Source organism: Lytechinus variegatus, chromosome 5 (assembly GCF_018143015.1).
Source record: "Lytechinus variegatus isolate NC3 chromosome 5, Lvar_3.0, whole genome shotgun sequence".
NCBI lineage: Eukaryota > Metazoa > Echinodermata > Echinoidea > Temnopleuroida > Toxopneustidae > Lytechinus > Lytechinus variegatus.
In genome coordinates this window covers 33398393-33424593 of record NC_054744.1, presented here as the reverse complement: position 1 = coordinate 33424593, position 26201 = coordinate 33398393, and the positions used below count along the sequence as shown (strand labels likewise).

The window sequence follows — 26201 nt, the reverse complement described above, 5'->3', positions numbered from 1 at the left end:
ACCAGATGAAAGAAGAGATTCTAAGCTTTACATTGATAGGTCATTTGTCTATTTTATTTATGATTAAATCATGATAAATCATCACTAAATCTCGGTTTCGTTTTTTCTGGGACGCAGTGTATATATCTCAGGAAATAAAAATCCTTCTAATGTAAAAGAAAATGTGTCAAACACGACCACTGACCTAACTTGAAAATGAATATAGATAATACTACAATAAGAATATACATTAAGGAATCTTCATACTATCTTTATATCAGCAACAATATGATAATTGTAATATACAAACTCTATATAAATCATTAATCAACTCTATTAACTGACCCTAGACTGACCACAAACTGACCCATTCCACTTAGCTAAGAAGCAATTCAGATCGTCAATGATATTGGAAACCCTTGACTGGTTTGAGTACCCTTAGCAACATGAGCAAAGCATGGATATTACTCTTTTGGACTTCTCTTAGGCAATTCCTGAACTGCCCGACGTCAACCAGTATCCTCCATCCATAAGATGCTTGAAGGCACAGAGCATTTCACTCCCCCATTAATTGCTACTGATTGCTTTGACCTGTTTGAGACTGGATGATTACACTTTAGCCTGTTGGAGACCGGATGATTATGCTTTAGCCTGTTGGAGACCGGATGATTATGCTTTAGCCTGTGGGAGATTGAGCCCACATATATTCGGGTAAGAGTCTATGGAAAGCCCATGTTAGAGCAAAATCATTCAGTTTCAAACAGGTTAAATCATTTTCCATTGACTTCAGCCCACATAAATGTCTGCTCAATCTTCAACAGTTTGTTCTAAGTGGACAGAGGCAGAAAAAAAACCTACGCAGAAAACATGGACGTTAATCTTTCACTGGTACACCACATAATTATAAAGAATCCCTGTTGCACAATGTTGTCATTAATGGCAATCGCCATGGTTACAATGATTAACAACCAATCAAAATACAGGTTTGAGCAAAATTTACAACTGATAATTAGTGTTATACGATGGATCCCGGATTCATGGACCCCTCACTAATGCAACGCTGACAGAGTCGGGATTAGCAGACTAACAGCGAAGATACTATGGGATCAATCACATGTCTTTGTAAAAACGGGCCCCCGGGTGGGATTTCAAAAAGCTGTATTTGAGTTTCACATGTTTCAGACACACAACTTTAAGCATGACTGGAACAAGTTCTCAGGTGCTAGGTCAATAAGGTATACCATTCGGTATAAGAACTAGGGGCTGTAAGACAAAACTTAGCAATGATTGTGAGGGGGGGGGGAGCAAAAAGGCTCATAATGCACAAGAAAAAAAAGCCAATTCTCTACTATACTTTTATGTGTAAATTAGGGATGAGAACACCTAAAGCTGTACTTAAAATGCCAGTGAGTAAAACTAAAATTCTGGGTTGCCAGGAGATTATGGTTGCACCATGCATACAGGATAACAAGACCAGGGATAAAATATACTTCTTGCTAATAACATAAAACTTTCATCTAATATCATCAAAATCATGCCCTGTTTTCCTAGTTGCTTTCTTCAACATATACAAACAAATTTGGAATGGACAAAATATGGATACTGCCTAAATACATGAAAAATACAGATATAGATATATTAATATTGAACTTTATGACACAACATATAATACAAAAGCTGTAGTAAAATAGACTATTTTGATGTTGAATAATACAATGAATCAAAGAAAATACGAGGTCAACGAGTAGGTCTATTATATACTATAAACTACAAATAACAAAAGCTTGATAATAAACCGATCACATTTTGGAGAATCATATTTTTTTAAGGCTCCAAGGTTACTGGTAGCATGACTCTGAGAATTAATTAAAATCTGCACATGCCACTTTCGCCCTTGATTTGATTAACTTATTGCCCAAATGAATTTTAATTAAAATTCCAAATCTAATGTGTACGAACAGTGACAGAGATGCAGTTGACAAATTCCAACCATAACTTTTGAATTGGAATCATAACTTCATATGATTTTACTCCTCATATTCAAAGCTGGTTTTGACATGAATATCTGCATAAACTCATGCTTGGGTGATTAAAATTGTGCAAAAGAAAATAAAATAAAGCACAAGTATATGACCACAGCTCTTATATACAACAGTTTTTTTTATAATCCGATTTTCCAGTTTTGTGTGGTACCGGCATGCACAAAGGTTTGGATGAACAATCCAGGGAAGGGAGAATAATGGATGTAAACTTTTAATATGCCACTGTGCAAATATTTCATAGTCCCTTCATAAGGGACTCCCCCTCATTTGGATTCTCATTTAATTGTTTATTGTTGAAACATCACAACAGTTATTTCCACTTTATTAAATTTCATCATCATTAGTCCCATGTTTATGTTCATCAAATAGCATTGCAAGGTTATTTTTTCTTGTACTGTACCTGCTTTGTTTTTATGACTGAAATAAACTGAAATTGAAAAAAAAAAAACATAAGGCAGTGCTGCACCAGCCCGAATTTGCTTTATCTCGAGATCAACCCTCTTGGCAGGATAATTCGTAAATAGCTAACTATTTTGCAAATAATCTCAAGTAGACTTAGATTAATCCAGCAAACTATCGCGAATGCGTCTCCATTACAAATAATCTCGAGATTGTTCAGATTGGGATAATTTATCGGATCAGAAATAGCGCAATTAATTGAAAACTTTGGATGGTGCAGACAGCCCTCTTAAGAGGATATACATTCCTCCTACATGCATAATTCACAAGGTCTTAGCCATCTATAAAGGTTATCAAAGGGAGATGTGGTTGTTATGAATATAATTCCTGTATGTTTCCATGGAGAACAGGTATTCAACTTGTGGTCTTAATAAAAAGGTGGTAGTTTTATACAGCCAGGCTGCTGAAGCAGGGTTCACTGTATCAAACATATTGTATAAAACGGCAAACAATTTTTACTGTATAAAATAACAAATTCATAGATATCAGCTTGCTGGAAAATTTCATCAAAAAGTATGTGAATATATCTCTATGAAGCCTTAATAACATATCTGTAAAGCGCTTAGAGACGTCGTTCCGATGCATTACACGCTATATAAATGCGGAATATTATCATTAATAAAACATAAGTGAAGCTAGTCAATTATATTGCGATAATCTTCTGCCTCAGAAAACATTAAATCAAGTTTAAAATAACATAACTTGTAAATTATATAATGTAAATTGACATTTATTTAATGCAAATTGGAATTGAAATTAAAATAATATACCACTGTTGGCAGCTATTTTAGACATGTAGAATGTCTTCCATACGAGTGAGTACAATGAAAAGCATACACGTCTTGCAGCACAGTAACAATCAACATATATGAGGGATATTCAAATGCATTTTTAATCACTATGTCAAAGCCAACGGGCTGATATACATCATGGAAAAAATACATGTAAAAGGAAAGACAAGTAATAAAACTTCAAAAAGTGGAAAAACGTAGATTTATCAATCCAAGAAAATCAATTATTTTCTTTAATAATATATCCTAAAAAAATATATATAAGAATATGGCTACAGCTTGCCATTTGATTATTTTTAGAAATCGTTATTAAAACAGTTCATCAAATATTCTGAGAAAACATCAAAGAATAAATAAAAATAAAAATGAGAGGGAGATAAAAATAGACATATAACCCAATATCTTTGCAATAGAAAATGATTTTGGTTACCTTCAGTTTAAGTACAAAATTTAAAGCTCCTTGCTTCCGTTCATTTTGTGACGATGACTGTCATTTGATTATTTTGACCGTGGCCCTGTACCACGGAGCATAGCGATTGATTGTACATTTGATTTGTCCGCTTGACTGCACATGATGATCAATCAATGCCGTAAGATCAAGTGCTAAGCATTGTGGTACAGGGGCCCTGCAGAATAGCATGGTAGTTTTAGGTTTGATTGAAAATGAAAAAAATGAGGTGCTCCAATAATGGTGGTATGCAGCAGGGAAGGGGGGGGGGGGGGGCGGCATTTTACTTGAAAAAATGCAAAAGTGCCCCCATTGACAAGCTTCACTCACTTTCAAGTTTCTTAAAAACAAGTTTTTTATACGTGTCTTGCTCCCCCGAAATTATGTTTTTGTGTACGGCCATTTGTCCCATAAAACAGTTCTTTAATCTAAATGTGACTTCAAACAAACTGGAAGATGCCTATCAAAACTTCCTGTTTTGTTTAAACCAAGTCGGATTAAAATTAACCCTAATATAAATTTGACAAATATAACTTGTTCTTGTGCAATATCAAATTTTTGCTGATGAGGATCAAAGAAATGAACAGTCTACTCAAGCACGCAAAAACATGTTGGGGTCGTTTGTAAAATCATGCAGAACTTTATGAAACAGATTTGATACATACATGTATGTACACATGTATATATGTCATGTACTGTATATTATTGGAGGGAAACCTTTAAAAAAATTATGCAAGAATTTAATCCTAAAAAGAGGCAGAAATAATGAAGAAGAGACAAACATCCCTCCAATGGAAGAAATAAATGAATAAAAGAATGAATTTCTCACATTGGAAATCCCGCCAAGTATCTAATGGGGGCATTTGCAACATACTTGAAATCAACTGCAAGTCCATTTTGCATCCCAATATCAATCACAAGAGTCTTTTAATCAATCAACTGCAAATTTTGCATTTGATTGCTAATCTGCTTCTTGTAACAAGACGTAAAAATAAAATTGCTATACTTACATTTGATACACCACTTGTACACAAGCAACAAAAATCTGCAATTGATTGATTGCGTATAGTTACTTGCAACACCCCCACATATATGTTAAAAAAAAAACATATGAAGACATTTGAATTCATAACAAATTTAGCTCCATAACTAAGAACAAGGAAGAGCTTCTCCAAATACTCAGTACCTCAGTAAGTTTGTGAGTGTATTTCCCACTGAAAAAAAGAAGAAAAAACACAAAAGAACTTTTCTTTATTCTCTATAATTTTACATAGTTAACTATGAAGGGCAATCTTCATTAGCTATTTTTCAAATTGAATTATTTTATGCCATTACCACAGGAAGAGCTTCATCAAAAAGCTCAGTCCTTCAGCATAGGTTGGTAGTTTATCTCCCCCCTCCGAAAAACCCCTAACTTTTCTTTATATCATTTTCACAAGTAACTACTGAATTGATCTGTCTTTTTACAATAAATTACTCAAACTTTCAGACCTTCTATCACCATTAAGTGGGTGTGTATAATATCTCCCACTTAATAAAACACAATTTTTTCTCGTTTATTTTTAAATTTGACATGATGGAGGATAACGTTATCGATTTGGATTTATTCATAATCTACGTAGTTCCGCGGGAAATATCCAGACTTTCCATTGCATTCTCCCTCCAGCCAGTTTTCATCTATTTCACTAACTACAGTGACATTGTCCCCTTCTCCAAAGGCAAGCTCCCCTTCGTTCTCGGGCTCAAAGTCATAAAGGGCCCTGCAAACCTTGTATTTAGGAGCTGCTGGTGCTGGTGCTGGATCTACAAGAAAAAAGAAAAGAAAAAAATTGCTAAAATTAACTGTGTAAAACATTGTCTGAATGCTGTAAAAAAGCGTCTTTGCAAATAATTCAGATGTAATGTAATATCAACAATAATACTCAAAATAAAATTGCATTTACATACATAGCACATAAAGTCTGAAAGTGCTTTACATGTAAACATGAATTATATATGTAAATGTTAAAAATAATAATATACACTGTACAATATGATCGTTGAAAAAGAATACAATATAATATAACTTAATAATCATGATTGGGATAGCAATGTTAAAGCTTATCCAATCATCTATAACATCGCACAAAATAAACTTATGAGAAAGCGCATCTAATGGTGCAATCTATTAAGTCTTAGACAATAGTAGAACAGTCATGCTGTAGGGGAGATCAGGGTTAGTTGGAACGCGGGGTTAGTTGAAACATTGTAATTCTCTATTAACGCGTGTAAAATATATTTATTCAATACTGCCCTCAATAAATTGCTGAAATACCAATGCAGCTGAATTAACAATTTCTTGTTTAAAAATATCTTTAAAAAATAAATGTTAGCTTAAGTCACTCTTGGCTCATTTCATTCTCGGATCAGTGCTACAAATATTTTACAAAAATTATATGGAGAGAGCTCCATAAATACAATTTGCAAACTGAAAACGGAAATAGCAAAAATTTAAGAAGTATAATCAGTACCCGTTATAAGCTGTGTTAGATTTAAAAAAAAATCCTCTTTTGTATAAATACATAAGAAGCTTTGCTATGCACAGCTTATCTCATTTGAGTGAAAAATAATCAACTTCGGTATGTTTTTTAGCAATTCTTTTGTAGATCAAACATATTTATGAAAAATAAACTGCTGTTTTCATAGAAAAAAATTCACAATAACTCAGTGGTGGATTGGGGGGGGGGGGGGGAGCATGGGCCAAATTTATCCCCCCCTTTTAGAGTCATAGTCAATATTGTAAATTCATAATGTGTATATGCTGCTCATATATAAGTGTGCCCCCCCCCCTTTCTAGAGTCACAAGAAATATTTGAATGGAAAACGTTTATAAAGTAGTGAGCACCTTCTTTTTGCTTCTCAAAATTTATGTGGAGAAAATGACCTTCTTTTCTCAGTGAAAACCTTTTTTTGGCTTGTCAAATTTTCCAGGAAAAATGTGCCACCCCCTTAGAAAACCCTGGATCTACCCTTGCAATAACTTCACAACCTTAATTGTTTATTGCTCTCTAACACCAACAATTATGTTCACATCTGTCCATAGCAATGCCACTTCAGAACAACACTAAACATTAAAAAAGAGGACTAAAAAAACCCCTATACTTTTAACGTTGAATTCCAATAGATGAGCTTCAAGCCTCTTGAGAATTTTTGTATAATTGTAGTTTATTCAGCTGGTACACTAAGAACGGTTCAATAGTATTTAAAAAAATAATAATGGATGAATGCTTGTACATTGTAGTTCAGGACATTAAATCATGGCAACAACCACACATTTATGGGCAGGTCCAAGCTATCGTCCCCTCTGAAGCCAAATAATAATTCTTTGCCTGAATCCAACATATTGTATGTCATTTTTTATACAATGAATTTTTTTTGCCCTATATTTTTTTTCTTCTGAAAACCTAAAGTTAATGAATGCCAAGGTACATGTAATCACATTTTTTTTATCTGCAGATAGTGCAAATTATACATTTGCAAATATTTCTGTGGGGACTTGTAGTGCTAAGTGCAACCATTTGAGAAATAAATGATTTTGAAGATTAATTAATTAGGGTAATTTGAGAAATAAATGATTTTGAAAATTAATTAATTAGGTTATCTGGTGTCCAAAAAGCAGTGTCCCTTACGTCAGAATTTAGCATGTAATTTTAGATTCTAATTAAGGAAAAGTTGAACAGCTTTCTTCACACTTTGGAGAGTTCGAATTTATTATACTATACATCCGAAAATTGAAGTGAATTTACTGAATTACTTTCATGTTTAATTATATCAAAGCTTGTGACGTACAGGACACACCATACCTTATACATAGGATTTCTAAGTAAATCTAATATTTTTCAAGCAAAGATAAAGTAAACTTAGATGAAAAATAATTTATCAGTGGTTGAATATTGGTAAAAAGCTGATATAATAAAGCTATGATTTTTAATAAATAAAAAAGGTAAATATACGGTATTAGCATACTTGTTAACAAAAGTCTTATGTTATTAATCAAATCTTTCAAGGTCATAAAGTGTTTATTATGCTTTGTTTCATATAATAGAATATATATCTTTCATAATAATCCATGTTAAACTTACTTACTTTGGTTTACATCCTGGTAATTATAAATTTTGGTGAAATTTCACTTTCCCCATTCGTTTAACACATTATTTGCACGACATCTTTCATAATATTTATAAGGTAGTACAGTATTTTCTATGTTTTGTTTCATTGTACTCTTAAAGAAATATATATCAATCATGATAATCCATGTAAAACTGAACTTACTCTAGATTACATCAAGTTAATTATAAATTTTGATGAAATTTTCACTTTTCCCATTCGTATACACATGGAGAAATGTCCCGTTCGTCACAGCCTGGATGTTTATATTTTGAGCTATTACATACATGTAATAACAATGAATTCTATCATTTCACTCATGGCTAATGAAACTTGATAAGATACAAAATGAAAACATGATAATGAGTGATTTTCAGCTTATACCAATTCACAGAGTTTTAATGACAGACTTTTTTTAAAATGGCTTTTGTCTGGTCCCGTACATCACAGCGCATGTCAATTGAAATATTACATTGTTAATGGAATTGTAGATTACCAATTTTTTTACTGAATAAAGAGAGCAAAACTGGCCTTCCGAAATCCATAAAAGATTATCTGTTGTGTATTTATTTCCTATGTTATACAACTTTAAAGTCTCTAAATGTCCCGTGTGTCACAAGTCAAATAGCTTGGACCTGCCCTCATATGTACAACGTAGTACTCTTTGCCAAACGTGAGCATTTATTCCGGGGGGGGGGGGGGGGCTACATGTTAGTATAAATCTATGATACATGTACATGTATGTATGTGCCGCAGTCAAGACCCCATTTTCAACCTTGATTCCAACTGCTACATGTACCTCATACTATACTCAATTTCCTGAACTTTCATTGTTACAGTAATATTTTTCAAAAAAGTGGTAAATAGAAATTTTTTAACTTAAGGAATGGACTTATGCTAATTTCCTTTTCGTACTTTAAACACATCACTACTCAAGATCCAAATATGAATGATCTTCTTTAAAGATTGATAAAATTTTCAACGCTTTTATGCCACATTTTCAGTACAAAAATGTGACACTGAGTTGCAAAAGTTTTGTTTTGTAAAACAAGTATACAAGAATAGACTATAACCTATCATTAATAGATTCACCCTTCCCATAGTTACATGTATATCTCATAGCGAATATCGGCACATTTCTTGTATTGTTTGTAAACAGGGGACTGCGCCAAAGTTAATTCTCTTGGGACAAAAGAAATCTGTTTGACTATTAAAGAAGAGACATGTTATGTATTTCATATTATTGCTTCAACTTTAATCTAGATTATTCAAAATTATAAAATAAAAGTCGACTTATTGAATATGAACTTATAAAGAGTCGACTTATTGAAGGTAGAATAATGAAGACTCCATGAAATGTGGAATGAAATAATGGTAAAAAAGAATATTTTCATTATGTCCTTGTTCATTTGAAGTTTTTGTTTGCTGTGATGAATGAAATGAAAATAGCCAGTCAGATTTTTTTTTGTTTATATCATTTCAGTCAATAGATCTATTCTTGGAAATACTGTAGGCCATTGCACACAGGAGCCTAATTACAGACTATACAATGAGTTACAGAAGCCAAAGATTAATTAGCCTAAGATTCCATTTAATTGATCTTAGCCTGACAGGAAATTACTTGAATGCAATCACAGGCAATTTATTCCAATAACGCCAAAGGAAGAGTCTTATAGATAGACATGTGCACAATGAATTTCCTGTACAAAATTACATACATCTACATGTAATGATACACAAGACTTGTACCATAACACACTTTCCATCTTTATAGATGCCTATTAAAAGGGGCTTCAGAGCATTATAGAGAAAGAGAGAGAAACAACTTTAATACTGGGCCAAAGTTTAACAACGGAAACAATATCAATAAAAAACAATATCAATCGTTTCTGTCAAAAAGCACTTTATGTACATACTGTTTGCATGTAGTGCATTTGATGTGAAACTCCTGGGAACCTTTCATAATGGTGATTTTCACCGACAAAGAGCCATGAAATCTTGTTTGTTTTGCATGACTGTAAAATTATTTTAACATCAGGGAAAACAATTACACAGGGGCATGGGCAAATTTGCCCCCACAATGCTAAAAAGAGCCCCTGAAGTCTCCATTCAATAAAATGTTAGAGCAGAGGGTAGTGAAAAGCAGCCCCCCTAAAAAAAAGAAAAAGAAAAAAGTGAAGCACCTCTGGCAGTATCACCTGCATCACGCGATTCAATATACATGTTGCAGCAGTGCTAACTTTGAAAACTACATGTACTATAAAATAACTATTCACAAAGAACAATGTTCATATAGACTTGTCAGTGATACTTGTTTACCCAGATCCACATTTTATAAACTATATCTATAAACTTTGAAAGTTATTACAGGGCAGGTCCAAGATATTTGACTTGCGACGTACAGGACAATTAGAGAATTAAAAGTTGTGTAACATAAAAAATAAATGCACAGCAGAGAATCTTATGGATTTCGGAAGGCCAGTTGTGCCCTCTTTATTAAGTAAAAAAACTGTGATCTACATTTCCATTAACGATGTAATATTTCAATTAATATGCGCTGTGACGTACGGGACCAGACAAAAGCTGACTTTAAAAAAAAAAGTTTGTCATTAAAATTCTGTGAATTGGAATAAGCTACATGTAGAATCTCTCATCATCATGTTTTCATCTATCATCAAGTTTCATTTGCCATGAATGAAATGATAGAACTCATTGTTGTTATCATGTAATAGCTCAAAATACAAACATCCACGCTGTGACGTACGGGACATTTGTCCATGTGTAAAAACCAATGGGGAACATGAAATTTGGTCAAAATTTATAATTAACTGGATGTAAACCAAAGTACATGTAAGTAAGTTTTACCTGGATTATTATGATTGATATATATATTTCTATCATAGTATATGATTAAACAAAACATACTAAAACTTTTTGACCATATAATTATGAAATATTTAATAAATAGCATGTTATGACAAGTACATGTACGCTATTAATATGCACCCTTGTTTATCAGAAATCAGGACTTATTATCAGCCTTTTATCAATATTCAAGCACTGATATAATTTCATTTATCTCAATTTACTTTATCTTTGCACAAAATTAAAAAAATTACCCTAATTAGAATTACATAGAAATCGTATAAAGTATAGTATGTCACACATTTTGTCCCGTTTGGGACAAATGTCCTGTCACAAAGCTTAGCTGGTATACATGTAATTAGACATGAAATCAATTCAGTAAATTCCCTTGAATTTCGTATTGTAATATAAATTAGAACTCCAAAGTGTGAAGAAAACTGTTAAACTTTTCCTAAATTAGAATCTAAAAAAACATATTCTACATGTAAATTGTGACGTACGGGACACTCCTGTTGGACACCAGGGCCCTGTAGTACAAAGAGTTACGATTCATCTGATCAATCGTAACTCTATGGAAATCCAGCAGTGTCATAATTTTTTCTACGTAAAATTTGCACAATGTCTTTTTATGCAAAGAGAAGCGCAGTGAATTTTCAAGAAAACAATGAATGCATGAATATACATCACAGCTAGAAAATATTTCGAACAAACATGCATAATAGATGTTGACGTTGCTGGCTGTCCATAGTTACGATTGATCGGAACAATCGTAACTCTTTGTACAACAGGGCCCAGATAATTAACTTAATTAATTTTCAAAATCATTTCTTTCCTCAAATGTTTGCATTAACTTAGCACTAGAAGTCCCCACAGAAATATTTTCAAATATATAATTTCCACTATCTGCAGATGGCCATGCGTTTTGAGTTGGGCCCATTTCCGTTACAACTCAAATTTTCCTCCAAAATCGCACCATTTTATACAATTGTATTTTTCTCTCATGTTTGACATCCTATACCCATAAAAGTATATATATTCTGAAAGGAAATTGTCTGAGGAATTCAAAAATGCAATCAGAAAAGGCATAGGGTAATGTCATAAAAAGTTAAAGGTCAAAATATGTGGAAAACTGAGAAAAACATACATGTACTTCCCAATAAATCTGAGAATCAGAAAAACTTTACACCCTATAGGGAAATAACATGCATATTTCAACTCTTTAGAGTGAGACCTTTCCAGTGATATATAACTTGTTGGGGATAACTCTACCAAAATAACTGGGCGCAATCATCTTTTAAGACCAAATTTCACATCACAATTTTCGGGTAAATATGTATCAATACTTGAATTTACCCCTAAAATATTAATTAGTCTTGCCTTTAGTTGCATAATTACACTTGCAAACACTAACCAGTATATTATAATATATTTACTGTGGTTATTATGAATAAAACATGATTTCATTTGACTCGAATCGTGGGATTTGGCTCAAAGACTGGTGGACCACAGGTTTAACATATAAATATAGGAAAAATGTGAATGCACAATGAAATGTTCTCATTACTGCTTGAGCTTATTCAAACTTAGTGTGAACAAAAACAACTTACATGTTATAAATAAATCCATACACCTGGCAAAATACTTATTATTTTATTATGTTATTTTAGAGTTATATTTTAATATATCCTCTTGCCCATCATTCTGCAGGACATGGTCTCTTGGTACTGGGTCAATTGAATGTCAATGCACAGAACATATTTCTATGGGTACATTTGCCTCTGTTTAGTTTAATCTTTGTACCAGTTTCATTCTCGAGTAGTTTTTTGTTTAGTTTTTTTATATAATTTGGAAAAATATTCTCTGAACACTTTTGTGCCAGCTGAATATGTGTCATCTACTGATTTATAGACACAGTGTGACGTATCATTAACAGAAAAAAAGTAAATAGCATCAGATGAGGGCTTTATTGCAACAAACAAGTTCATGAATGGTGTTTGTGCTGTCTGTTATGTTACCAGAATAATCCGAAGATTCGGACACATCAAAGTTATCACTATCAGTCTACGCTGTCAATATTGAAACCATGAGGTCATAATTATTAAAACAATAGATTGATTTATCTCTGAAGCATTTAAATCAGTTTGTGCTTTTCTTTTTGAAATTTTTGCAGCTTCTAAATTTTATTGAAGGTGTAACCCACAACTATATTTTATCTCTCCTCATATCCTATACATCAGACAGTCAAAATTTCAATCATGTTAATTTCATGATTTACATCAATTAATTATACTAATTAGCTTAATTAGGTATCCTTTAAACTGAAAAGTTCAAATCTGACCCACTCATGATTGAAGAATAAGCCAGTGAGCCACAAAACTATTACATATTTAGGTACTGTGATGTTACACATTTAGTTTCTTAATGAAATGAAAATTTATGCTCCCCTCGTCATGCTCCCCTCGTCTACCACCATGCAAAAATGGCCAATTGATGTTACATAATCGCTAATTACTGGTAAATGAAGTAATCTCAAGTATTTCTTTTTCTTTCAAGTAATTGGTATAAAGATTCCCTTTAATATGATACCAAATATACCCATGTAGCACATGTATTTCAAGTTTTATACCATTTATTATTTCTGTGATTGTCGTGCAAATGTAACGATACCACCTATTTGCGGGCCCAACATAAAACGCATGGCCAGATAAAAAATGTGATGTCCCATAAAGTCACGCTAATTAATGATTTCTGAAATCGTGACCTTGACATTAATGTTTTCAGACAGAAGAAAACAAATTTAGGGTGAAAGCTTCAAGCTTTGAAATGACATACAATATGTTAGATTAAGGCAAAGATTTAATTTTGGCTTCAGAGGGGACAATAGCTTGGACCTGCCCTACAGCAATCTAATAATTACCTCCAAAATGGCCAAAGTTCAATGACCTTAAATGACCTTTGACTTTGGTCACATGACCTGAAACTTACACAGGATGTTCAGTGATACTTGATTACTCTTATGTCCAAGTTCTTTGAATCAGATTCATAAACTTTCAAAGTTATGATGGTAATTCAACAAATACCCCCGACTTGGCCAAAGATCATTAACCTTAAATGACCTTTGACCTTAATCATGTGACCTGAACTCAGCCAGGATGTTCAGTAATACTTGATTAATCTAACGTCTAAGTTTCATGAACTAGGTTAATATACTTTCTAAGTTATGCTGTCATTTCAAAAATTAACCTTCGGTTAAGATTTGATGTTGACGCCGCCGCAGCCATCACCGCTGCCCGGATTCGGAAAAGCTGCACCTATAGTCTCACTCTGCTATGCAGTAGAGACAAAAAGGATATGACATGCATAATTGGTCAATTCCAATTTCCAATCATGTATAGGTACATTGTACGTATTCTAATTATGTTTTCAGGTTGCAAGCTGTTTAAATGGTAATCTAGCACTTTTCACATCTCAATGCACCTAATATCTGAAAGCAGATGCTAAACAAGCCGAAGGGTGACGGTGGAGGGGGTTGAATGTTGGTGTGTATGTACATATTTTGTTTTTGGGGGAAAGATGTGCAATACACATTTTATCCATGTGTTGGAAATTGTGTTGCCATGGTAACGCAAAAATAAGGTAAAAATCTTGCAGTTAGAACTACTTCCTCTGTTTTCGTCCGATTCTCATGAAATTTGGCACACACATTGGTCTTGAGGTGAAGATGTCTATATTTGTGTGTCTTTCAGAAATCTTGTTGCCATGGTAACAACATATCATATGGTGAAAATTGGGGAAAAAAACTGTCAATTCAAACTGCTTCATCAGTTTTCAATCAATTATCATGAAATTTGGCACACACATTGGTATCAAAGTAAAGATGTACAAGGCACTTTATGTGTGTGTTTCGGAAATTCTGTTGCCATGGGAACAACATATTATATGGCAAAATTTAGGTAAAAACCTTGCAATTTGAACTACTTCATCATTTTTTGTTTGTTTTGAACCAATTCTCATGAAATAATTATGGCTAACAAATTAGCCTTGAGGTAAAGATGTGCAAGACCCATTTTTTTTTTGCATTTGTCAGAGAACATGTACATTGCCTTGGTAACCACATATAACCAGAAATATGGGGAAAACTCATTGTGGATCGATCTACTTCTCAGTTTTCAGCCTGTGCTCATAAAAGTTGACAAAAATATTCATTTTGGATAAAGATTCATATTCAGTGTTAAAAGGGAATCCAGGCTTGGTCATAATGTTGTGTGCATGGAAAAGGAGAAAAATAAGAATGGTGAACGTTTGAAAGAAATCGGACAAGCAAAATAAAGTTATGGCTGCTTTGAAATTAAGATCCCTAAGGCTAGTATGTAGAATTCAAATTGGCAACTGGGTTAGTAAATTATGACAACGGTGAGACCGCAAGGACAACTTTCCCATAAGACTAGTACTTAATTATCAGGATTTTTGGTTTTCTCCTAAATTCCTATTCCATTGGGGCCGTAATATAAACCCCGTAGTATGTTTTATGTCCTCGTGAAAGAAAGATACAATTTGAAGTAAAACTTTTGAAAAAAGAAATTTTAGCGAATTAATTATTCCAGTACATGGAAGTGTGGTCCTTGCCTTACATCACTATGACATCACGTACATGTATGCGGTCAATTTGAAGTCTTCATGGGTATAGTGATTATCAATGTTTACAACTTTAATATATTCACAACTTTCTTATGGTTTGTCCGATATTGTTCAAACTTTGACCTATAAACTTGTCTGATTTTTCATTTTCCTCTAAAAACAAGTGTTTATTTGGGCTTGATTCCCCTTTATAACGTCATATAATAGCGCAGGGTATTAATCACCTTCAATAATATTTATAGGTTTTTTGTGTATATTTATATTTCTATAATTAGTTGCATGGTTAAAGGTACACTTTAAAATATGTCAGAAAAAATCAGAGAGACAGGAAACAGAAGGAGATGGTATGGTGAAGCTCAAGATCAAGAGTGATATGAAAATTAAAAAGAAAGAGTAGGAATGGAATATGAATATGAATAAAAGACTAAGTAGGAGAATACAAATAAACAATCATGGTTAATTGGGTACTGTAAACAATTTATCAAATCAGAATGCATTAAACTTCACAGGTTACTAATAAAACCTTTAAAACTTTTGAAAAATAAAGTTAATATTTTTCGTCATATCATAGAGCAGGTATATAGTAATAGAGCAATATACTGCAAGCATGCTATTCACTCAAGTTGACAGATCTTTCCAAGCAATAGTAAAACATGGGCCCGCATGACCTTACAGCCTTACACGTACATGTAGCAGATTTTCATTACACTGATATTTAATGTTTCTGTCTATTTAAACAATGTCAGAACAATCTTGAGCTCTGCATATATTGGTATAGCAACACACCATGATTCTGAATAATTTTTCTTAACTTAATTGCCCACTTTGTTTACTCAAAATAACAAACATATTTCATTGTACTGAAAAAAAACTGTTCTGTCAAGATTTTTTATAGTAATCATCAAACGGAAAGTCTCCCAAAACAGAAAGCAGATTTGAATATTAAGAGGAAAATCATGTAAGAATCATGCTGAATACAATTTCTTCAAATTATTTGTAAAATGAGAAAGTTTAACATGTGTGCATATACATTTTGATTAATTCTCACAAAACAGTTTATGCACAACACAAAGATATAAAATTAAGAGAGTTGATAAGGTCCCTAATTATTTCTTGTGTACATGTATTTAATTGCATGAAACAGATTTGCCAATTAAGAGATTATTCATTGAATCATAAGTCACAAAATTGCAATTTTATATTAGGAATCAACTACGTTTCAAACTATAACATAGAGAAAATGAACACATTTCATGTAATCATATATCAAGAGTCGCAAGTGGTTAACGCCATTGGATCGCAGACTTGCATAGCAACCACATTTGCCAATTAAGATATTATTCATTGAATCACAATAGGTCACAAAAATCACAATTTTCTGTTAGGAACAACTTCGTTTCAAAATTATAGCATGCATGAACACATTTCATGTACATGTACATGTAAATCATATATAAAGAGTCGCAGGTGGTTAACGTCATTGGATCGCAAAGTTGCATAGCAACCATGATGCACATATAATCATTATGTAAAATAAGCCAAATTTTAAGATGCCACAACCCTCTTTATATTTTACATCCAATTTTGATGACAGTTTCAGTGTAAAGACAATTATATGATGGATTTTGCCATGTTTTATTCAAATATAACTTTTCATGGAGTGGAGTTCCACTTTAATGAAGACTTTAAGAACACAACCAACACAGGTTTTACAAGTTTGGAAACAGATAGCTGATGGCCAACGGACTAGAATGAAAGGTGACACAACATTTGCTCCTGCGACATCAAGATAATAATTATTTTTACTTTGTTTTGGAGGTTAGGATTTATGTTTGGCTTTCACATGCAAATTTTTCAATCTGAGCAGATGTCGCCGGAGCAAACGTCATGGAGCCACCAGTAAATATTAAAGGAACTGATTGGGCTTACTTGTTGGCTTGTATGAGATCTGTTGGACACCACTGTCATCATCATCATCACTGTCCATAGAGGTTGTGGTGTGAGAGTTACTGGACAGTGTACTGGTCACTGCTCTCCTTGGCTTGTATGCCTTTGGCTGATTCTCGGCCTCCATTATCCTACCAAAAAAAAAGACAAAACAATTACGAAGAAGCAGATAGAATAGCATGAATTAAAATATTGGAAAGATTTTTATTTGCAGGATGCTGGGGAAAGGGATCATTTTACAACAATATTGGTGTACATGTGTATAACCAAAAATAAAATGTGTTACTCTATATGGGTATTTTTGCTGGTCAAGATTAACATGCTAAATAGGTTCATTATTGCGGATTGAAATAATCGCTAGAGGGTATTCATTTGTCTCGCAATCTACTATGGTCAACAAGGAAATTCGTGATCACTCTCGCAAAAAGTGTTCACTAGCTTACAAGTTCACGAGCTTTCGAGTGCCGCTGCAACTCTTTATCAAGTGACACGGATTGTCCGATATCGTACTCTATTTATACTAACCTCCAAGACCGTACGCACAAACGCGAGAACAATAGGTGGGCACTGATCCGTTGTGTGATTGGTCAGGAGTTATGCAAATAAGCCGGGGGTATATGCAAATACGCCGTGGGTCGGCAATATGCAAATGAGACCAAAATTGGCGGGCTCGCTAGTTTCCCGTGGGCGGGGGTTGACTGGCTGAGCGGTCCCTCGATCGGGGCCGGGAACGATCGGGTCGGCGTGCACTGCCAGGTAAGGGGGTATTGTGCTGTCGGATGGTTCGCATCCAGAAATCGGGGATGTCGATCCCGCTGTCTCTGTTGAAATTGTTAGGATAAAGACGCATACTAATAGCCTCCTTAATCCTGCGTGTATACCAATGTCTTTCTTTGGCAATGCAATGTCTTTCTTTGGCAATGCAATGTACACCCTCCCAATCTGGGTGGTGTTGCTTCTCCCAAGCATGTTCTGCCACCGCGGATGTGTCGGTTCGCTGTAACCGAACATCGCGCTTGTGTTCAGAAATGCGTTCAACTATCGGTCGGGCTGTCTCTCCGATGTAAGACCCGTCACATCCCTGGCAAGGAATGTTGTATACTACGCCATCACGTCTGTGATCAGGGATAGGGTCTTTGGGGCGTACAGTTGTGAAAGTTGTGAAGAGCACACATACGTGGCGCCTTATACAGTAACGGCTACCCACGCCGTTTTATCAAGAATACTTTCAAGAAAAAACCACCAAGGGATCAGAAGGTTTTCAAGACTTGTACAGTCTTGCCATACATAGATGGCCTTTCACAACAACTTAAACGCCGATTAGAAGGTCACGGTATCCGAACGGTTTTCCGCTCGGACACCACCTTACGCAAACAGCTTGTACGCCCCAAAGACCCTATCCCTGATCACAGACGTGATGGCGTAGTATACAACATTCCTTGCCAGGGATGTGACGGGTCTTACATCGGAGAGACAGCCCGACCGATAGTTGAACGCATTTCTGAACACAAGCGCGATGTTCGGTTACAGCGAACCGACACATCCGCGGTGGCAGAACATGCTTGGGAGAAGCAACACCACCCAGATTGGGAGGGTGTACATTGCATTGCCAAAGAAAGACATTGGTATACACGCAGGATTAAGGAGGCTATTAGTATACGTCTTTGTCCTAACAATTTCAACAGAGACAGCGGGATCGACATCCCCGATTTCTGGATGCGAACCATCCGACAGCACAATACCCCCTTACCTGGCAGTGCACGCCGACCCGATCGTTCCCGGCCCCGATCGAGGGACCGCTCAGCCAGTCCACCCCCGCCCACGGGAAACTAGCGAGCCCGCCAATTTTGGTCTCATTTGCATATTGCCGACCCACGGCGTATTTGCATATACCCCCGGCTTATTTGCATAACTCCTGACCAATCACACAACGGATCAGTGCCCACCTATTGTTCTCGCGTTTGTGCGTACGGTCTTGGAGGTTAGTATAAATAGAGTACGATATCGGACAATCCGTGTCACTTGATAAAGAGTTGCAGCGGCACTCGAAAGCTCGTGAACTTGTAAGCTAGTGAACACTTTTTGCGAGAGTGATCACGAATTTCCTAGAAAGCCAGTGAACACTTTTTGCGAGAGCAGAGCTGCCAACCTGAACAAGAACATTTCAGTATTTTTAAAGCTGAAAATCAGTATTTTGGCGAGGAAATCAGTATTTTCAAAGAAATACCATAGGACAACACATAAAACTGAAACTTGAGAAATCAGTATTTTGCATGAAACCATCAGTATTCTTCTCATTTTTCAGTACAAAATACTGAAAATCCGTACTACTTGGCTGCTCTGCGAGAGTGATCACGAATTTCCTTGTTGACCATAGTAGATTGCGAGACAAATGAATACCCTCTAGCGAAGATTAACATGGTTCATGGACATGTACATGCAAGGCATCTTATGGAGTCAACTATAAATACAAATATTAATGTGTTTTCAACTAAAAGGCAACAATCAAGGAATATCTATAGGATAATTTCATACAGTCACAATGAAGTTTATACCTACTTGATTATTATTATTATTATTTTTTTTTTTTGGGGGGGGGTTTCACCTTTAAAAAAGTTCTTAAGGAGTGGTTTCTAGAAATGGTACATGTAGCTTGTGTTGATAGCAATGTACACGTTCTTAATATGAAGTTGATGCAAAGGAGAGAGAAAGTATAGAGAGAGACAGAAATACAAAGGGAGGGAGAAAATGGCAAGGGGGTAAGGGGGGTTATTGCAGCTGCTTATTGTTACTCTTTGACACATGTACTTGTTAAATCTGTAATCCAATATCAACAGTCATTTCTACAACTCTTCAAAAGAAGATTTGAAAAAAAGGGAGGGTAACAACTTTCCAATTAATTCTAGCTGGTAGGTGTGCTAAGACGGTACTTATGTAAAGAATGGTTTTATATTTGGGAATAAAAACATCTCATTCTTTCCTTAACCCTAACTAGGACGTGCATTTTTGGCTGTTTTATGGCCAGGAGGGGGGGGATTCAACCCCCACCCTGAGATCTTGGCAGCTGATCGCACGAGTGCCGCAAAAATTTGCACGCTGGTAGTGTGCGATGTAATCTACAAAGCTGTATGGTAAAATTTTCCAAAATAATGAGATTTTATTTTATATGAATTAATTGTGCTAATTTATGCATAAATCATTCTTTTTGCTCTAATTCACTAAATAAAGCTCCTAGAATGCTAATTTTTGGTAAATATATCCTTTATAGCATTCTTAACAAATTTTTCAATTAAAAAAAATTCAGTTTGGAAATCAATTTCTTATGTATTTTGTTTTATGAATTTATTATGTATTTCTTTGTTTTTGAACCTTTTGTTTTTCTTTGTTTTTCACCAGATTTATTGCACAACTTTTTGAAGCATAATTATGCTAAAATCAATTGATTTCAGCTGTTTAAAGTAAAATAATCATATCTTTATCAATAAGATGAGAAAACTCAATTTACATTGACTTTGTACAAAACATTTTGGAACAATTTTTGGTCTGACATGCACTTGCTAAATGTTGCGTAATTTTGGAACTGTGTACCAGGGCGTCGTAAATTTGGTCTACAAAAGATGCACGAGACTTAAAAGTATAAACTCTGGAGACTTAAAAGTATAAACTCTGTGAGTGGCACGGTCAAAAAAATTCGCGCGGCAGAATGATCACAGAAAATGTTGAGGGGGTGGGTTGATTCAACCCCCCCCCGGCCTGTTTAGGGTTAAGGATTATTCAATTCTAATATAATTTTGAATTAAACACCATACCATGACAGAGGAGTTTTCATTCATCTGTGCCATTCTTACCACAGAGGGCGCTACACTACTTTGAATTGAGCATGCATCAACTCTTCAGCAAACAACTGTAGCCTATTGTGCGCAAAAAGCCATGTTTAGGCAAAATGTCTATGGATTGGGGACCTTTCACTTTCATACACACGTACATGGGAAGGTGACACGTACCCCCAGCATTAGAAGGGAATGATTCAAAATGGATAAAGCTACTAAAAAAAATGTCAGGTATTTGGGTATTCATGCATGAACACTCTAATGTGGAAAAAAAAATGAAAGGCTTCAGCATCATTCAGATCAACCTTTTGATTAATGAGTTAATACCAGAATGTACCTGCATGTATTTTGTCATACTTTATGGATGTTGACTTTATTCATGCCAAAACAATATCTGCAATTTCATGTGAATGATGGACAAAATAAAATGAAGTGTATTTCAAAATACTACAAATGAAAAAAATTCATCATCTTTAATAATATGCTACTGTACTCCTGTTATTACTTTGTGTATGCATGCAGATCAGATGTACCCTTGTCTTGAGTTTTTGGATGCAGATCGGGGCCCGTCTTTATACAAAGAGTTAACTGATCTGATCAATCTCAAGTATATGGAAATCCATCAATGCCATAATTTTTTTGGGGGGAAATTTGTACAATGTCCTTTGAAAACAAAGAGTGGCATACTGAATTGTCACAGAACAGTGGATGTATATACATCATACATAGACAAGTATTTTGAAGAGACGTGTATTTTAGATGTTGATGTTGCTGGCTTTCCATAGTTTTGATTGATAGGAATACAATTGAGCTTCCTGGATGGTTGTGTGTGTTTTAGGGCCTTTCCACATGTGAATCTTGAATCATCCTTGTATTAATGATTGCAATATCATCTGACCTTTCACACGCTCACTCGAAAACTGTGATTTGAATTAGAATTCTCAAGCGAAGGCGGTATGTGTCCTTGATGACCCTTCAATCAAAGCACTGCATCGATACAATGAGTGCATAAAAATTGTATTATCTACGGAAGTGCTTGAAAGAACACATAATCTCCGCCCCTAAACACATGTTTTGGAGGTCAAGCCTTTCACACGTAAAATTCGTACCGTAATTTGAGTGAAACTTATAAACTGGAATTCATCTCCGGAGTAGAATTTGAATTTGTGATTGTGATTAGCGTTCATGATTCTAGTTTGGTTTCACATGTGCCAAATATTTGTCATTAGCCTTTCAATGGAATCATCATTCAAATTACAATTTTTTTTTACCCTGTAAAAGGGCAGTTAGTCTAGTACACTTTCACCATTCCTAGGCCAGTTTTTAAATCCAACATACAAGGAACAGGTTTGTAAAATATATATTTGTTTGGGACATGCATCCGTTGCATACGGCATGCCATTGGAGGACTCTCATGCAACAATCAGGATGTCATGAGTGCAAGGTCTTTCCATCCAGTGAAGCTAGGCTACGGACACGCACGCACATACATGTGCACAGACAGACAGAAGGTCACTCACATGTTCAAATAAATGAAATCACCTCGCCCTGAATTGAATATTCTGCAATGGAATATGTCCTCATAGATTTTAAAAAGTGGGTTTGAGACAGGGAAGAAATCAAAATGCATTGATGCGTCCATGCATAAAGTACACAATGCTGAGGTAGTACATGTACCTCTGCTCTCATCACTTCAAGCAATACCAGACTTCAGAGCATGCACTGTAAAACTGGTATTAAAACTGACACCAGTTGGTGTTAATAGAGGACCACACCCTGAGGTGTTAAAACTACACCCTAGAGATTGAACATAACACCAAAGAGTGTAAATATAACAACCAAAGGTGTTGTAATAACACCTATGGGTGTAAAACTAACACCACCAATTTAACACCAGTGTAAAACAAGTGGTGTGGTCCTCTATTTACACCGGTTAACACCAGTTTTTGCTGTGTGTAACTAGACTTAGCAGGAACTGGAATTACCATCTTTGGTGATGGACATAGCAGCATATCAAGGATTGCCCAGTACAGTCCCCCCCCCCACCTCCCAGAAAATGATGCTTTATGATAATATTCATTTTATATCGCACCATCTATCTAGAAAAAATCTATTCCTAGGCGCCCTAGAAATTACACTTGGCTTGCTTTCTCTTTAACTGCTGTTTCCAGTGCTACAATCACACCCCCTTTTGCCAAATTTATATCAACACAGTCATCAGGTGGTGGACCCGTTTTCACGGGAGAGGAAGAGGGGAAGGGGAGGTTAGGATCCACAGGTGAACAGATGCCCCTCTGGATCCCCCGCTGGATGGCCTACTTTCATACAAAGCATTGACAAACTTCAGCACAATCTAAGGCAAGGAAGGGGTGCTCTACTGGTCAATCCTTGATTCACAGCTGTATCCATTTTTCTTCCTTGTCAATTTTATTCATTGTTTGCCGCTTTGGCGGGGAGGGGTGGTTTGGGTACGAAGGCAGGGGGAGGCTGTATGGGAGGTTATATACACAATGGCCCGTATTCTCAAAAGAGGTTTCAATTGTACCATGGTACAAAACAATAGACTATGCAGATTTATTTCATCAACCTGCTTCATTTTAAGCGCACTTAACAGAAAGCTAGCATGGATTTAACTTTGTGTAGGTGATGAAATAAGCTTAATTTTTTTTAAAAATCTGCATAGTCCATGGTTTTGTACCATGGTACAATTGAAACCTCTTTTGAGAATACAGGCCTAAGTGTACAGTGCATCCTAACAATATCTTGCACCATGCACCTGTTTTACATATGTGCAATTCCATGGAAAATGTTCACTTTAGAGAAAAAATGAAGTTTCAGATTTCACTCAAGCAGTAAAATTTTCTTAAAAAGTAATCTATAAAGTCTCAATTTCCAATAGAAAAATCGCAATATTGATATAATTTGGTAGTTTTTTTCCATCATCAAAGAAATAGAATAGTATATTGCAAAATGTAAAAAATGTGGCTATTTTTGAACAATTCATCTTTTCTGTCTCTACTAAAAGCAAACAAGGTCCCAGAGGTCTCTTTTAACTTTTGAATAGTTGATTAATGTTTAAATCAACAGAAAATAATTGTTAAATTTTATGCCATTCATCAATTTTACAGAAATCTGTCTTCAGATTTGTGTGATTTCTTTACCATTATCAGTGTCATGTCCGTTACGTTTTTCACTTAAAGTTTTCACAGCTTACAGGAAATTTGTCTAAAGGTACTGCAGATTCAGATTCTATGTTAGAAGTAAACCCCCTACCATGTGTAGCAATCATTTTCCCTTACCATTTCTCATTTTCATAAAAATGGCGTAACGGACATGACAATTCGCGTAACGGACATGACGCCTTATATATGGCAAATGGCAGCATTTACAAAAACAAAATATTAGGCTCAGTGTCACAGACTGAGGTTAGTCTCAATTGTTTGAGGATAGCTGAATGTAATATTTCATAGAATCTGCATGTCATTCAAGCTATTTTTAGAAGTTGGTGAATGATGAAAGTTCAGCTCTTGTTCTGGTAGATTTTTCTGAGAATTAACGGTATGTTACATAATATTAGGATAAGATGCAGCTAGATCTGGCAACATACTCAGATCACAATCTGCATCATTCGTGTTTGAACAAACATTTGATTATCTTAGGTTCTTGCACTGACAGTTTGGAGCATGATAAAACTCCAACTTGTGAATTAATGATCATTGATGATATTACTTCAAAGTATATATATATACCCCAACCTCAACATGTACTTCTTCAGTGATGGCATGGGATCACATTTAAAAGCAAGTTTGTATTCGGATATCTGTGTTTCATGATGTACATGTAGCTCTATGAATCCATGAATCTACAGTGGCACTTCTTTGCAGTATCACAAAGCAAAGGGGCCGTGGAAAGAATGTGGCGCGATCAATAAATTATGTCATAGTATTTTGGTCAGCCATAATAACGATTTGAATGATGTATCTTCAACTGTACACAAGCAGCGCGGACAATACAACAAAATTACATGTAGATACAGCCACGTTTGTCAGCAAGCAAGATTGTAAGATTTAGAACATCCAAGATTTGATGAAAGGATGATTATACTCAGGATGATAGTTATTTTGAATGAAAAAAAAATCTCAGAAGCTATTTACAAGCATTCCGATTACCTTTCAACTCGTACATAATCGATAATGAAAGACCGCTTTCCAGGTACTGCTATTAAATTTTAATACCATTTTTTGTAATCTTAAAACTGACATTAATACTAGTACTTATCATACAATACATTCCATAATATGTTCTTGGATTTATACAGGTCTGGTAAATTTTGTTTTCTTCTCACAAAAAAAGAGATTTGGTCTTCTCAGTGTGTCGTAGTGGTACGATAAATGTTGTATTCAATATAAAATTATCACTTAGGCTATAGCTATTAATTTAATGATACCTGCTAATAATATCTACATATTTTTCATTAGATTGTCAGTAAAGGTACTTTGCTGTTACATAATTACATTCATTATTGATATTTCTTCCATTTTCAAACTAAGAAGTGCTGATGAAGTTCACTTCGTAAGGGTGTCATGTCCGTTACGCTAGTATATTATCAAATATTAGGGCATGAATAAAAAATAATCTTTTCTATCAACTTTTTTTCCTTTAATTAGGTGTGGCGGATGGTAGTAACTGGAAAATACTTATTAACTGTTGTTAACCGGTGTAAAATAAATTTTTCTAAATATTTTTTTGTTTTATAAATATTGTACAAAAAGACCCCCTCTCAAATTGCAAAATAATAGGAGATATTACAGATTACCAGTTATGATATGTGTCTCTAACCTCTAGCCTTAACATGTAAACAATTAGACTTGTACCATATCTTGTAATAAAATAATTATATTCGCTTACAAAAAGTGGACAAAACTGTCATGTCCGTTACGCTTCGTGTGTCATGTCCGTTACGCTACATTTTGAGCTCGGAATACAGAATGCACTGCAAAACTGTTGTTAAACACTATTTTATGGATAGAGCATGGTCTTAAGGTTAAATTAACAC

The 26201-nt window shown here is 34.8% G+C and overlaps 1 protein-coding gene across 2 annotated transcripts in view; it reads right to left on the bottom strand.

Annotated features, from left to right (window-relative positions):
* Positions 1-460: 460 nt before the first annotated feature.
* The window catches only part of LOC121415962 (endophilin-A3-like), a 64537-nt gene continuing 38796 nt past the window's right edge, over positions 461-26201 (bottom strand). For both annotated transcript variants that reach the window (XM_041609373.1, XM_041609372.1), the window contains exons 9-10: positions 17298-17446; positions 461-5522 (exon numbers count right to left, since the gene is read on the bottom strand). In XM_041609373.1, coding sequence (XP_041465307.1) covers positions 5323-5522; positions 17298-17446 — 349 coding nt within the window. In that variant the 3' untranslated portion in view covers positions 461-5322. The remainder of the gene's footprint in view (positions 5523-17297; positions 17447-26201) is intronic.